This window comes from Mytilinidion resinicola (genome assembly GCF_010093595.1).
Source record: "Mytilinidion resinicola strain CBS 304.34 unplaced genomic scaffold BDZ99scaffold_2, whole genome shotgun sequence".
Classification (NCBI taxonomy): Eukaryota; Fungi; Ascomycota; class Dothideomycetes; order Mytilinidiales; family Mytilinidiaceae; genus Mytilinidion; species Mytilinidion resinicola.
Window position 1 is genome coordinate 701,286 of NW_022985438.1, and position 13,154 is coordinate 714,439.

Genomic DNA, 13,154 nt, shown 5'->3' on the forward strand with positions numbered 1-13,154 from the left:
GCTGAGATGGGCTAGCAGTGTAACCGACTGCTCATAACGATATGCTTTTACGGGATACAGAATTATAGAGCTTTGTTGAAGCATTTCAGGCAGTGACAGACAAGCGCAGACACTCAATCAAAGCAAGCTGCCTGGGCACTGTTCTCGTGGCTAACAGACAGCTATCGCTCTCGAGCTGTGGCCTCAAAAACACCGACACAGGATCCTGAACACAAACATGTGTTGTTGTAACTAATAGTATTTCCTCGACAGCGTTTCGCCATAGTTCTTCCAGCACATCCCTAAACCGGATTCTACCCAAGCGTGAGTCTATGCAAAAAATGACATCGACCCTAAAGTAGCATGATAAGAAATTCCCGGCTCCTGCACCAACCCCGCTGAACGCTAAGAATAAGCCGCCGCCGTTTTGGGAAAGCAGAGAAGAAGAGATAGCAGTTCATATCGTGCACGGTGTCCTGGACCCACAACCTTCATTCAAGTCGCAAGTCCCACCAAGTCTATTGCAGAGCGACCTTCTCTACGCGAGCCACGACGGGCAGCGTGTGTCTGTGACAACCTTCATACCTCGTAAAGGTCATGCGCATCGTTGGGCTCAGTACTCGCAGCCATCTAAGCAACTTCAATATGGTCGAAAAGAAAAGGTGTTCAGAGCAGGATACCGAAGCTCGATACCCAACCGTTCCATCTACACCGAATACGGCGATCGAGGGTATCGTGTCCGTGGCCTAATTGTCTGCAACCTACGACAGCGATATCGATGGTCGGTAGTCGTCAATGCTCATTTCTTCTCGCTCAAAGCACCCATCCCTTCATACCAACCCTTCGATAGTCAGCTGTCCTTGTCTCCCTCCTTCTCGCCCTTGTCTTTCTTCCCTTTCTTCTTGAAGCCGGGAAGAACGTTTCTAATCCCTCTGCCCTCTCTTCTTTCTCTCTCTCGCGCGCGTTCGCGCTCCCGTTCTCCGAACCGCGGAAGAGCGGTCGTGTACTCCTCCCCACTTGCACTGAGCGCGCCCTCGCTACCTTCTAGACTACGAGTTCCTGAGCTGTGGGTACCAGAAGCGAACCGAGACGGTGCAATAGCTGAGAGATTGATATGCGTGTTGGGGTTAGCAGTAAACGACTGGCTTGCTGACATCCCCAATCCATCTCTGGATCCAGGTGGTGTTTCCTCGGTTGCAGATGCAGAGGCCGACGCTGACGCCGATGCAGTTCCTAGGCTTCGCGTATATCTGCTTCCTCCGGGGGTTGCGGTCGCCGAAGCTACAGAGGCTATTGAAACAGCAGAACCCATTGGCATACTGGTCGATGAGCTGGCATGGTGTCTGGAACCCCGGACAGGAAGCGATTTCATTGTCACTGGCGTGCTGGCGCTAGACGAGCTTGGGCGATCGTCATCGGGGCTGTTCGGAGCTGACATGCTGCCCTTTCTCACTGAATGGCCTACAGGCTCGAAACTTGCCGAGCTTTCAAGTTGCTCTACCAGTTCTTCCCATTTGACACTTAGACTAGAGGATGGGCGCTCTGCACGCTCAGCCCGGTTTAGGCAATCCGCAGTGCGTTGGTGTAGCGAGGTACAGATATCGTGGAAGCGCAGGAGATCGCCATCCGACTGCTGAATGTTATGGGCTGACGAGACGGTGTTATTTAGCCACAAGTCGACGAGTGCAGCGAAGTTGCGCGCGTGGTCGATCAGATAAGGAAGGGAGGGAAACCCTTCACGAGAGGTGGGTGGAAGGCGCTGCAGGATCGCGAGGGGTGTGCTGTAGGAGGGCGGAATTGGTGAAAGGGTTAAGGTTGCCGAGGAGATCGAGCAAATGTTATCAATGTACGATTTAAATTCCTGTCGGTGGGACGATAAGAAGGTGTTCATTGGCTCCATCCATTGTTCTTTGGCTCCGAAAGTTGACATGTTAGCCAACCCTTGCAGCGACTTTGCAATCAATGTAAGTGTTCGCCTCGCCTTTGGTTTAGGATGATCTTCGACTCTGTTAGAACGCATTGACTTAAACTGGAGGGTATAGAGCTCACCTTTTAGCAGCCCGAAGAGTTTTGGATTGAGGACCGCAGGGCAGAAGAAACGAAGAAATAGGAAACCAGAGACACTACTATACGTCACAGTCCTGAGGAAGTCGCCGTACCGGTCTTCTGCACAAGCTCGGATGTGCCGGAAGATCATTCGTAATTCTTGAGGACATCGCGATACCGAGTTGTATATTGCTTTCCATAGATCCTCGGTGAGATTAATGAGCCTTCTCCAATTTCGATCTAGCTCATGCTGAGAGTGGATCCTGTTAGGGTCGACCTCACAATCGGGGTCTTTTTCGCTTATTTCCTTCAGCTTCTCACAAAGTGTCTCCTCGAGATACTCCTTGCCTAATCGCTTCATGTGGAAATCTAGTGCTTTGGTTAATAGAGTGTTGCCGCGGAACAACAGGTTGGCTTCCAATTTTGCAGAGTTACCAAGATCTCGAACAAACAGTTCGCGATCACTCGATGAGCCGAAGGATTCGCTCGAGTCGCTGGAGCCTAATCGCCTGCTGAATCTTAGTCTGCTTGCTGGTGTTTCCTTGAGAGTCCCGTCAATTTCTTCCTCCACCAAAGCCATTATCCACTCCCCAGCTTGGCCAGAGACTTGAAAGATGTTGAGGAGACACTCGGAGAGTCTCTTTAGCTCGTTGGGGACCATCTGGGATAGTTGAAGTGTGAGGCCGTTAGAAAATCGATGGAGAAGCTCGGACATGGGTTGATAATCGCGAGCCATCAATATCACCACTTCTTCGGCGCTGACTTTGACGAGGACTTCTCCAACACTATTGCCGTACATGTTAACGAGTGGCCACCACTTTTCCAGCTCTTGGGTTGGGCCAAGATCATCGAGGTACACATCTACCTTGCCACAAGTCTGATCGAACGAGATGCCCGTATATCCGCCCGTGCCATCAGACGAACTAAATGCTTCGGATGTCGGCTGAGGGTCGTGGTGGGCTCGCTCCTTTTGGCCTTGGCTGGGCGGGCGCTTCTTCAACAAAAGTGAAGCTGTAGAAAGCACAGCTGGAAGATCGAGAAACTCAAACTCCTCTCGCCAGAAGGGTGTGTTTCCCTCATTCTTGACCATGGTTCGGGCTCTTGTTTCGCCGTCCAGAAGAACCTCAACGTAGTAGCCTCCAGACTTGTTCGTATTGGACGATGGCGGCCTATTCGGGACGTTGTAGTCGGCAACTTTAGGGCTCAAAGGAGGCATTAACCGAGCCTCGACTACTTTAATCATTAGAGAACGTTCCATGCGGAACATGTCCTGCATTGTCGAAGTAAAATTTGGGGATACCGTAGGTTCCTCCGCAAGATCTGGCTGCTTCGGACCATACAGCTGCGGGATGGTGAAAGCTCGGAGGAGAACAATCCAGACTTCATATAGAACACGAGATTCTAGAGAGAGAAATATGGGTCGTAGCAATGATATGGATGTGGCCATTGAGGTGTACTGTGGATATATAGCAATGCAGAATTCGTTGTCGAGCACAGAGGGGTCTAGTCGCTGCACGGCGCAGCGAGATAGCTGGGATAGCTGAACAACAGAAACTAAAGTTACGTCGGTGTCTGCAAACAGCTTCAGCTCTCCGTTCTCACGCAATGTGCAAGACACTCTTCTCCACCGCCGAGATCCGTGGCTTTGGAGCCTGTAGGCCTGCGGCCTGGCAGCGGATTTCGAAGCCCCAACGTTGCTGTAGGACACGTTCGTATCCCAGTAGATCATCTTCCCAACTTTGATAATTGGCGCCTCCTTGAGTAGTGATACCTCGGAGTGCCTGCGGCTTTCGACAAGGCGCCGCTCCGGGACCAATGGAGTCTGCGGTTTGGCCATTTTGTTCTGGATGCCTTTGGGGCGGATTGGCTGCCAGCACAGAAGCGCCGCGAACCACGAGTCAAACTCCTCCTGAGTCGGCGGCCGCAGATGGACTTCTAGACTCGAGTTGTGCAGAGAAACATCTATAAAGGCGGTATATGACTCAGCGTCGTATGCGCTCTTGACGCGGCAGCCTCTCAGGTCTGGGACGAGTGTTCTGTGGTATGAATTGTCGCTCTTGGGCTCGTAGACCAAGCTGCCCGACTCCTCGTTGATATAGCAGTATGACAGCGACCACGGATTGCTTTCTCCCCGGCGAAACGCAAGCATGCCCTGCATCCTCCCACACGTCGCCCTCATGAGCTTCAGGACCTTGCGGGCATCGGACGCGGGCACGGGCGAGACCCAGGAATCGGGCTGCGCAGTGGTTGCGGTCACAGTGTGGGGTACGGGCGAGGTTGTGCGAGGAGGCTGCTTGACCATGCGGCTGCGGCTGGAATTGGAGGCGCGGGAGGCCGAGTGCGAGGGCGCAGAGATGGTCGACGGATGGCCGATGGACGTGACGGCTTCCTCGAGGCCCTGGAAGTTTGCAGAGCCGGTGGAATGCACAGAGCCAATGCGATGGCGGCTGGTCATGAACAGGTTGGGCGGCGACTTGTCGCGGGTGGTGCGCTCCTCCAGCGTGCGGGTGCGTGGACGGGTGTGCGAGTCCCTCAGACCTCTGAGCGAGTACTCTCCATCATTCGAGTTGGAGCGGGCCACAAAGCTCCGGGGACTGTCGCGCTGCAGGGCGCGCGGCGAGACCTGGGGCGACGAGACGGCGACTCTGGGGTCGCGCTGCTTCGCGATGCCGTCCTCGGGGATGGAGTCGTCGTCGGGCGTGACGGCGCGGATCGTGTAGTTGGCGCGTGGGTCGTCGGACGGGTCTGGCAAGCCGTTCCTCTTCCTGCTTTGTCGCTGCCGTGGGTCCATTGGGTTTGGCGATGCTCCGCAGGCTCGGCTGCTGGATGCTCGATGAGAAGGGGAGACCTGGCGATCTTTCCAGGGCGGGGGCACCGGCGAGCGTCCGACGATGCGCTCAGCAGGGACGGGTCCGCAATGGCAACGACGCGGGAGGAGGACGACCGCGGCGCATGTCTGGGCGTCTGATTCTAGCACAGGTGGAGGCGCGAGCGGAGCGGGTGAGGGATGCGTGAGGGTGAAGGGCTGGGGCGGAGACGACTTGGCGAGAAAGCATCCACGGCATCACGGGTGCCACCGCAGCACGCTGTAACATTCCGCCCAGCAGCCCACCAGAGCCAGCCAGCCGGTCTAGCAGCAGCCCAGCGGCATCAATGGGCGAGCAGTTGTTCATCACAGCAGCTCACGGCTCACCGCCAGGCACGCAGCACTCGCAGCGAACCAGCAACTCTAGGCGGCCTCGAGACAGCTCCGACGGCTCGACCCAATGCACTCTCGACGAGCGTCGGAGCGCCGGCCGTCTGGACGCCTCAGCCCATGCAGGCGTGTCAATGTGGAGCGGTCAACTGCTTCTTTCTTCCCTACAGTCGTGCACAGCACTGTACCTACAATGCCCGTCCAAAGGACTCCCGAACCGACAAGGAAACCCGCAGTCAGCCCAGCCTCCGCGTGCGCCGTCCCTCTGAATTCACCCTTCGCCCACTCCTGGTTGCCCTCCGAGAGCCGCTTGACACATTGGAATGACAGTGAACAGACCTCCTGCATCCGCCCTACAAGCCCTGCCGCGTCAACCCAAGGCGTGGCCGGCCTCCTCGCTACCAGAACCCAACTCCTCGCCCGTATGCACTCAAAAACACAAACTGCATACCTGTCCAGATACCAGTCGTAGCTCCCCGCAGCATCAGAGTGTGAATTATTTGAACGGCGGCAGGTCTGACGTGCTGTCGTCGAGGCTCACGGCGCTCATCGGCTGACTCCGAGCGCCACTGAGATCGCCGCTGCCCGTCTTCCTCAGTGCCTGGCGCATCGTCTCGATGGTCAATTCTCCGCCGAGGGGCGGGCTTTGAGCACCCTGTGCAGTGGTCGGGCTTCCAGGGACTCGGGCACCCTTGGACGTCAGATCTAACCCCTTCACCGACGCGGCGCCACTTGTTGGCGGAGATACGCTGAACCCGTGGGACGACGTGGGCGATCGCACAGGGGAAGGCGAGCGGTTAGTAGCTGTCGAGGACAGACTCATCAGATGCGTTGCATCCCGGTTGTTCTCCGCGTGCTCGGCTTGGACGACGTCTGCAAAGGAGATGAAGCTCAGACGGCGAACGTCGGTCGTGTCCAGGGATCCGTAGTTCGAGGCCGTGTCGTCGGCATCTTGGTGGTTGAAAAAGTCGTCTTGGAGTGGTGAGTGGAGGGACTCGCTCATGCCTCCAACGACGGATGCCGACGCTGGCTGGTGGGCCGAATGCATAACAATCTCCACTTCATCCGGATTCAGGTGGTCGTCAGTAATGGCCAGCGACGAAGCCTCTAGCACCGGCGGTATGTGGTCCTCGGTTTGTATGTGAGCCGGAATTGCTGGAGACAGCTCGCCGGCTAATGTGTTCTCTTGCACGTTACGTTCGAATATCTGCGACGAGGCAGGGGAATGCAGTCCGGGCGACGAGGAGCGATACCGCCGGCTCGGTGATGCTGCATTCGCAGGGTAGATGCGGGGGCTGCTCCGGGGGGATGGCCTCTGGTCGTGAGGAGAGTGGAGCGGCGACACTGGCCTCATGGCGGAGGCCGACGACAGGTGATCCGCGTGGAGGGCTGGGACGGCAGGAGGAGGCATGTCTGAGGCATTGCCGGGGGCAGACTTTTCGGGCTCCTTCTTCTTCCCCAATGCGAGTATCTTGCGCTTGCCCTTGGCCAGCAGCCCCGACTGCTCGCTGCTGTCGTCGGCTGGCTTGGTTTCGCTCAGCAGCGGGACCGAGGAGTTGCGTGGGCTGGGGGCGCGCGGAGGCGTGGATTGCGGATTCTGAAGGGCACTCATTTGAGCGCCTGGCAGCAATGGCGGGCGTAGTCGCAGCGGCAGTGGTGGTGATGCGTGTGCTGCCACAGATTGCTGAAACCTGGGCTCGGTGGTGATGCAGGTGGCTTTGAGGGGTGCGGCGGGGAGATTGGTGAATGCAAGCCGGATGATTGCGGCCGGAACAGCGGGCGAGCACGAGAATGGAGGCAAGTAGCAGGGCGGTGGTACGGTGTTGCGATGCGGTGGGTGGTGGAGGAAGGGTGCTGTCGACGCTTCTAGAGGGGGTCGCTCTGTTTTCGGCCCTCAGCGAAGATGACGTCCCCCGCTTCGACGCCAGGGTCCATCACAGCCTTCACTATCCCCATTTTCCATCAGTGCTGCTGCGAGACCGTCGCATAGATGGGACACTGAACACTAAATCACAGTCAATTGTTCGAATCACAGCGCTTTGTCGGTAGAGCCGCCGCTCGACGCACTCTCGCTCACACAGTAGGACTCCCGTCCGGGTAGACAACACCACACTACGGAGTACTGCGTATTTCAACGACAACTCCACCTACAAACCCCCCTTCGTACAGCTTATCGTAATTATAGAACAGCACGCCTCCCATTATGTCCATCGTGTCAAGCACACTGACATTCTTTGCATTTACCCCAACACTCATTTGGAAGTCGAGGGCAACGTTTCCTCCCAGTGTATTGCAGAATTGTTATAATCCATCAGGTTGATGTGCCCCGAAATGTCCCGAAGTCGCCTGGACAGATCCCGTACTTGCCAACTCCACCACACATGGTCAAAGTTCGCGTGATGCGTCCTAAAAGGTGCCAGAGCATTAGTAGGGACTCACAGAAGGGGGTAGAAACAGCAACAAGAGCTTTACCAGAATATAGGATCAGATAGCCTGGCATATAGGTCTTCCATCTGGCTGCAGGTACCACCGACACCGTAACTGCAATAGCGCCACCGTTAGCTCAAGTCTCCGTAGGAGACGCGTTTCTTGAGAGCTACTGCCCAGGTGCCCACCACCGTGCAAACCAGAATCATCAAAGCTAGGACCGCCCTCTACAACCTTATCGAACCATCCCAAATCTGGTTGCGACAAAGTTAGCCTGGTTTATTCATTCCCAGATAACAGCCCACAAAGTACGGCGATAAGTCTCGCGACAGGCATCGCGGGTTTCCGGACACTGAATCTTCATGCCCCATCCGGACCGTCATGTGTTGAAACATGCCATCAGCAACGCAACCACCGCCGGTGCGCCCTGGACTTCGAAGGGGTTCGACTGATTGACGGGTATCAAGGGCCCATTACCCCCGAAGCCGTCCACAGGGTTGAATACCGGCGATTTTGTCCAGTCTGGTGCAGGCTTCGCGTCAACTGTCCAATCCCAATAGGGGTGTGCACCGCTGTAGCCGCATTCATCTCGCAGACTCCTCTCGTAAATCACCGATGCCACGGCAAGAAGTGGCCCTATATTTCGGATTAGTCAAAAGTTTTGCTAAACATTAAAATATGATGCGCCAGGAGTGGTTTCTCGATATGATGATATTGTCGCCACCCACGTCTTCTAGACATTCTCAATTCGCTACGTGGTAAGTAAAGGTTTTGTATAGAGTGATGGCTGGCTTGACCAAGGAGTATTGCACCGCCTTCAAATACTGAGACTTTCCAACGTTGCTAAAAATACGCCTGCTAAGGCGCGTGAGCAACAGCTCCTCCTCTGAAGGAACGCTTGGGGGGAGAATCAGCATCGGATGGTACTCCCCACTCCTTCCGGACGATATGCTTTCTGCAAGCCATTCCACGCTCATATTTCCATGGATCCCGATGATTTGGAGATGCCGCAGCATGATGTAGCACCACGCAGCATGCCAGGGCTAGAAAGATGATCGAAATGGCTAGACCGCCACAACTTCGAAGACATCGTAAAGCCATGGTATAGGACGGCAAAGACGCAGAGCGCCTTTATCACTTCAGTCTTCCTGCAGCTTACTCGGCGCCTTCCTGGTCTTGGGGAATTGCCAAGAGCGTAAATGGAGGTGTTCGTGTTCGTTCCCGACGCAATGGCAAGCAAAGCGGATGCTGAAGGGCCAGCAAGCTAAGACTCCAGGGCATAAGGGTCGGCGTGAGTGCCTGAACTAGCTTTCATTAAAGTCTACATTTGAGAAAGACACGCGAGATATACATCAGTGTCGGCGTTCTGTTTCGAACTCAGCTGCTCCCTTGTCGAGCATGGCATACGCCACCTGCATTTCCCCGGAGCTGAGGTACCCCGTCTTACGATCCTTTGTGCCTTGTTACCTTCCAAGGTGGACCGTCAGACCCGCTCCTTCATCTCTCTAGCAAATGTACTTTGCAGTCTTTTACTCCAATTGCCAACAGCACAAGGCCGGGCCGCTAGCAATCAATTGCTCAACAAAAGTCGGCTACCGATGGCCTAAATTGAACTGTTCAGTGTCACTTCCACGTTTGACGCCGTCTGATGTGGTCTGGTGAGTGTACAAAACCTGGTCCTGCTGAAGTTTGACTCCGGTGGTGATTGTGTGTTCGAAAGCGCATGTTATCAGGCTCCTGGTCCGGATTGCGCAGTTTCCGATCACATTGCTATGATTGGCTCCTCCCCATCTATGCGACCTGACTCGCCCTCTAGAGCTATGCTGCTTAGGGAACGGCCATGTTGAAAAGACAGCGCCATGGTTTGGGACCTGCATAACGAGAACAGCAGCCTCCCTGTCCACTTCTCGTATCTCTAGACTCCTCTACCCGTTATTTTAATTACGCCACCACCACATTCAAATCAGTTTACGTTAAATCAGTTTTCTGAGCGCAAAGCTCAGGTTTCCTCATATGCTCTTGCTTGTTTACTAGATCTCAGACAATTCACTATTCTACCATCCTGACTATCTTCCACTGAGTTTCCATCACCTAGGAGTCAAGCGAACGTTACAATAAGCATCCGAGACAGATAGTTATTTATCATGGCGCCGTAAACTCTCAGCCCAATCGTTGAGACAATGGCATTTACATAAACTTCAATTTCAACCAGATTTACACCTGGGGGAATCTGCATCATCAATTTTTATCAGGTTCAATTTGGTACTGGGAGGTACATGCAAGACCAGCGGAGTACTCAAGGAAAAGATATGAACACATGAGGATGAGGGACAGCCGTTGTTTTAAGTACTGCGTCTAGAGCTTAAGTTGCTGGATTTGTTCTTTCGCAGTAACTTATTATATATTCAACGTCATTGATCCTCACATACAAAGGTAGCGAATCTATGAACGAGGATGCCTGCAAACACCGACTGCCGACATTGGTACCTGCATGAACGACACCATCAATCGGGATTAGTGCCCCTCATCACCTCGTCACCTCGTCACAGCAGTCGCAGTGTTTGGTGCGTCTGCATCTCCACCACAAGCCATCAAAGCGAATACTGCCATGCGCCGACGCACCCTCCGCAGGCTCTTTACGTCAGTACCAATTGACATTCTCATCATTGCTGCGATCTACGCTCCTTCATCAGGTTTCTCGCAATATTCTGGCCATGTGGTGACATGGCTGCTTCTTAAGAATGTGCGGGCGCTTCGCAATGACCCGACCGCGTTGACCGACTCCTGGATCTTCTTTGGACAAGTCGCATGGACTTGGAGGAGTATTTTGAAGAGATCCATTGTAGGTCTCTGGCCGACTAGACCGATAGGTGGCTCGTGGTCGGTATGGTCTGCTTCCGTGATCTTCCTATTGAGCATCGTAATCCGTATGAGGATTTCCCAACGACCCGTTTTAGGGCTTCAGCGTCTCAGTGGTTCAACTCGTCTAGATGGTCAAATAAAGAACGGACTTCCTAACAACGGAGATCGTAAATCACGGCTAAAGCCGCTGATATTCCCATGCCGCACAACACATACACGAACCTTCCCTAAACGTCACTCATTCGAGTATTCATATCTCCTTGTTGGTGTTCCTGTTCCTTGGAATGGGGCTAAGAGTGGAATTCTCTCAGCGGATCAGAAAGATACCACGAAAAGCAACGGAAAAGGATGGCTGCAAATCAGGGCTGAAGACTATTTAGAAAGAGGAAGTGCGGAGCTAGGACTTGTCGAGAAGCTCAGAGAGACTCTGAAAGCTCAGGTACGTCCGCATCCGACTTCTAGGGGCTGGAAGAGCTCACAGTACACAGGGAGTCGATGACGACGAATGGCATGAAGCTTACTTGGTCACTGCCTCTCGAGTTCTAGGCTATTCCTTCAACCCTGTTTCATTTTGGTATATCTACGGACATGATCAAACGCTGAAAATGATGATTTTGGAGGTCAACAACACATTTGATGAGAGACGAATATACCTATTGCGTGCCCAGCCTTCGTCCGCTACGGAGCCCAACGAGTTGAGTAAGACAAACAGATTCCGAAATGTCTGGCAAAAAGATTTCCACGTATCCCCTTTCAATTCTCTCAAGGGCTCGTACACCTTGAAAGCAGCAGATCCATTCAATTCGGGAAGCTCGACCGTGAACATTGACAATACCATAACCCTGATGTCTTCCAAGAATCATGCGAAATTAGTAGCAAGAGTTTTCTCGATAGGGCCACCGCTTGACCCAGCCACTTTTAGTGCTTGGGACACATTCTGCTTCATGCTGCAGTATTGGTGGATTGGGCTAGTGACTTTTCCGAGGATTATTCGCGAGGCAACGAAACTATTCTTCGTGCGAAGTCTGCATGTCTGGTTTAGACCAGGGGTAGCATTGACGAGCATTGCCAGAACTGCGTCAAGAGAGGAAATGTGAGTTAGAAGCCTCGCGTAAAGGACTAAGAACTGATGAAAGAAGAATCCTTGAACGATATTTCGAACAGTATATCTCCTCGCTGGCCGAACGTGTTAAAGGACCACTACAAATTACATACAAGTCAGCTCTTTCAAAGAATACCAAGGAGTTTAAGTCAGCCAACACGTGTTTGACGCCGAACGTTCCACCAAAGCATATGGAGATTCGAGTTCTCTCCCCAGCATTCTACTCACGCTTCATTCACTACGCACACACATCTGAGGCATTCGACCGTGAGTGTCTATGCACCGATCAGAGGAATCGCACAATCTCGCTCTCGAATCCAGAGAATCTGCCGCTACTGTTGCCGAAACGCGCAGAATCTGAAGATGTCAGACTTGGTGGATGGGACAGCATACGATGGTCTACACTTCGTAGACTACGCTGCGCGCCTGGAGTGCCTGTCTATCCCATCATACCAAGTCAGCCAACTGCAGCCTCGACGGAGGACATCAGAAAGCTACCATTCTCAGACATGGATATTTTTGTGCAGCTCTCTTGCGAGAATGTGGGGCTGTATCGGAGGACGGCTATAAGGGTATTTCTAGCTCAGAGAATTGCTTTTGGCTTCACTGAACTTCTCAGTGCAGCTGATATCCTTCTTCGAACAGTTCTGGTAGTTGGTTGTATGCCGGCTATCTCAAGTCGGGGAGATGAAAGCCAGGCTGACGGCAGGGAATGGCAGTTGATGGTGCTGACGGGTGCTGCAATAAGGGTTGGAGCGGTGCATGCGTGGTCATGTTTGAAAGGGGCGGTGTGAGGAATTTACAGCGTGAGAAACGTGTCATCGTAGCGTACCTTATATTGCGTCTAGAAGGGCAGTTGTTCGATCATGTTAGAAGATAGCTATCACCATCTCCAACGTTCTCCTGATGCCAAGTACTGAATGCCGGTAATATGTAAATGCCAGACGGGCATACCACATCCCATCTCGGACCGGCGAACCAGACGCTATTTCAGACAGAGCAGGAAGCAGTGTCGTGATGTTCTTGGGCCTTGACACCTCGACCTGGAGGATCGATAGCCGAGGTCCAGACTCCAGGACTTACAGAATACGGGACACTGCAGTCGAGGGTTGCTCACTGCAATCACATCACCGCATGTCATGACAGTGGAATGGCTCTCGCTACACTTTCAGTGGCTGAGTCGAATCCTCGGCTTCGATGTGAAGCTCTCCGCGACGCCAGCATCGTCAGGCCACTCGTCGCAGCGGAGTTGGGTCCGCAGACATGCCTTTCTCAAAATCGTGAATCTGCACTACCGCCTGTGCAGTCTGCCGTACGAGGGGTGCATTCTTCACCAGCCTCGTTCTCCGGCCTCAGCTTCACATGCCAGACAAGGCTCTGACCGCCATGCGTCGTCGAAGGGCAGGAGGGCACGAGACCTGGCCTCACATGCAAACAGCACCCTACGCTGCGCAACTGCACCGCACCAACGACTGCGTGCGGCTCGCCAATTCACCCAAATCCCCCGCCGCGCAGCCAACCGTATTGCAGGCACTCGCACAC

General features: G+C 53.8%; 4 protein-coding genes across 4 annotated transcripts; 1 reads left to right on the forward strand and 3 right to left on the reverse strand.

Moving 5' to 3' along the window:
• Positions 1-829: 829 nt before the first annotated feature.
• BDZ99DRAFT_514472 (uncharacterized protein) lies at positions 830-4,816 on the reverse strand (the record flags this gene model as incomplete). The annotated part of the gene is made up of 2 exons (XM_033724877.1): positions 830-1,977; positions 2,029-4,816. 2 exons carry the CDS (start codon positions 4,814-4,816, stop codon positions 830-832), a joined length of 3,936 nt encoding a protein of 1,311 aa, XP_033582794.1.
• Positions 4,817-5,357: 541 nt separating this feature from the next.
• Positions 5,358-7,040, reverse strand: BDZ99DRAFT_432616 (uncharacterized protein). Its single transcript, XM_033717347.1, has one exon. The coding sequence runs from the start codon at positions 6,831-6,833 to the stop codon at positions 5,718-5,720; it is 1,116 nt and encodes a 371-aa protein (XP_033582795.1). The 5' UTR covers positions 6,834-7,040; the 3' UTR covers positions 5,358-5,717.
• Positions 7,041-8,027: 987 nt separating this feature from the next.
• On the reverse strand, positions 8,028-8,664 carry BDZ99DRAFT_514474 (uncharacterized protein; the record flags this gene model as incomplete). The annotated part of the gene is made up of 2 exons (XM_033724878.1): positions 8,028-8,284; positions 8,502-8,664. The coding sequence occupies 2 exons, from the start codon at positions 8,662-8,664 to the stop codon at positions 8,028-8,030; spliced, it is 420 nt and encodes a 139-aa protein (XP_033582796.1).
• A 1,913-nt stretch (positions 8,665-10,577) lies between these two features.
• On the forward strand, positions 10,578-12,406 carry BDZ99DRAFT_375646 (DUF1365-domain-containing protein; the record flags this gene model as incomplete). Its single annotated transcript, XM_033714988.1, has 3 exons — positions 10,578-10,949; positions 10,999-11,603; positions 11,650-12,406. 3 exons carry the CDS (start codon positions 10,578-10,580, stop codon positions 12,404-12,406), a joined length of 1,734 nt encoding a protein of 577 aa, XP_033582797.1.
• Positions 12,407-13,154: the final 748 nt, after the last annotated feature.

Coding starts and splice junctions, on each gene's coding strand:
- BDZ99DRAFT_432616 (XM_033717347.1), bottom strand. CDS start 6,833: ATGAGTGCCCTTCAGAATCCGCAATCCACGCCTCCGCGCGCCCCCAGC.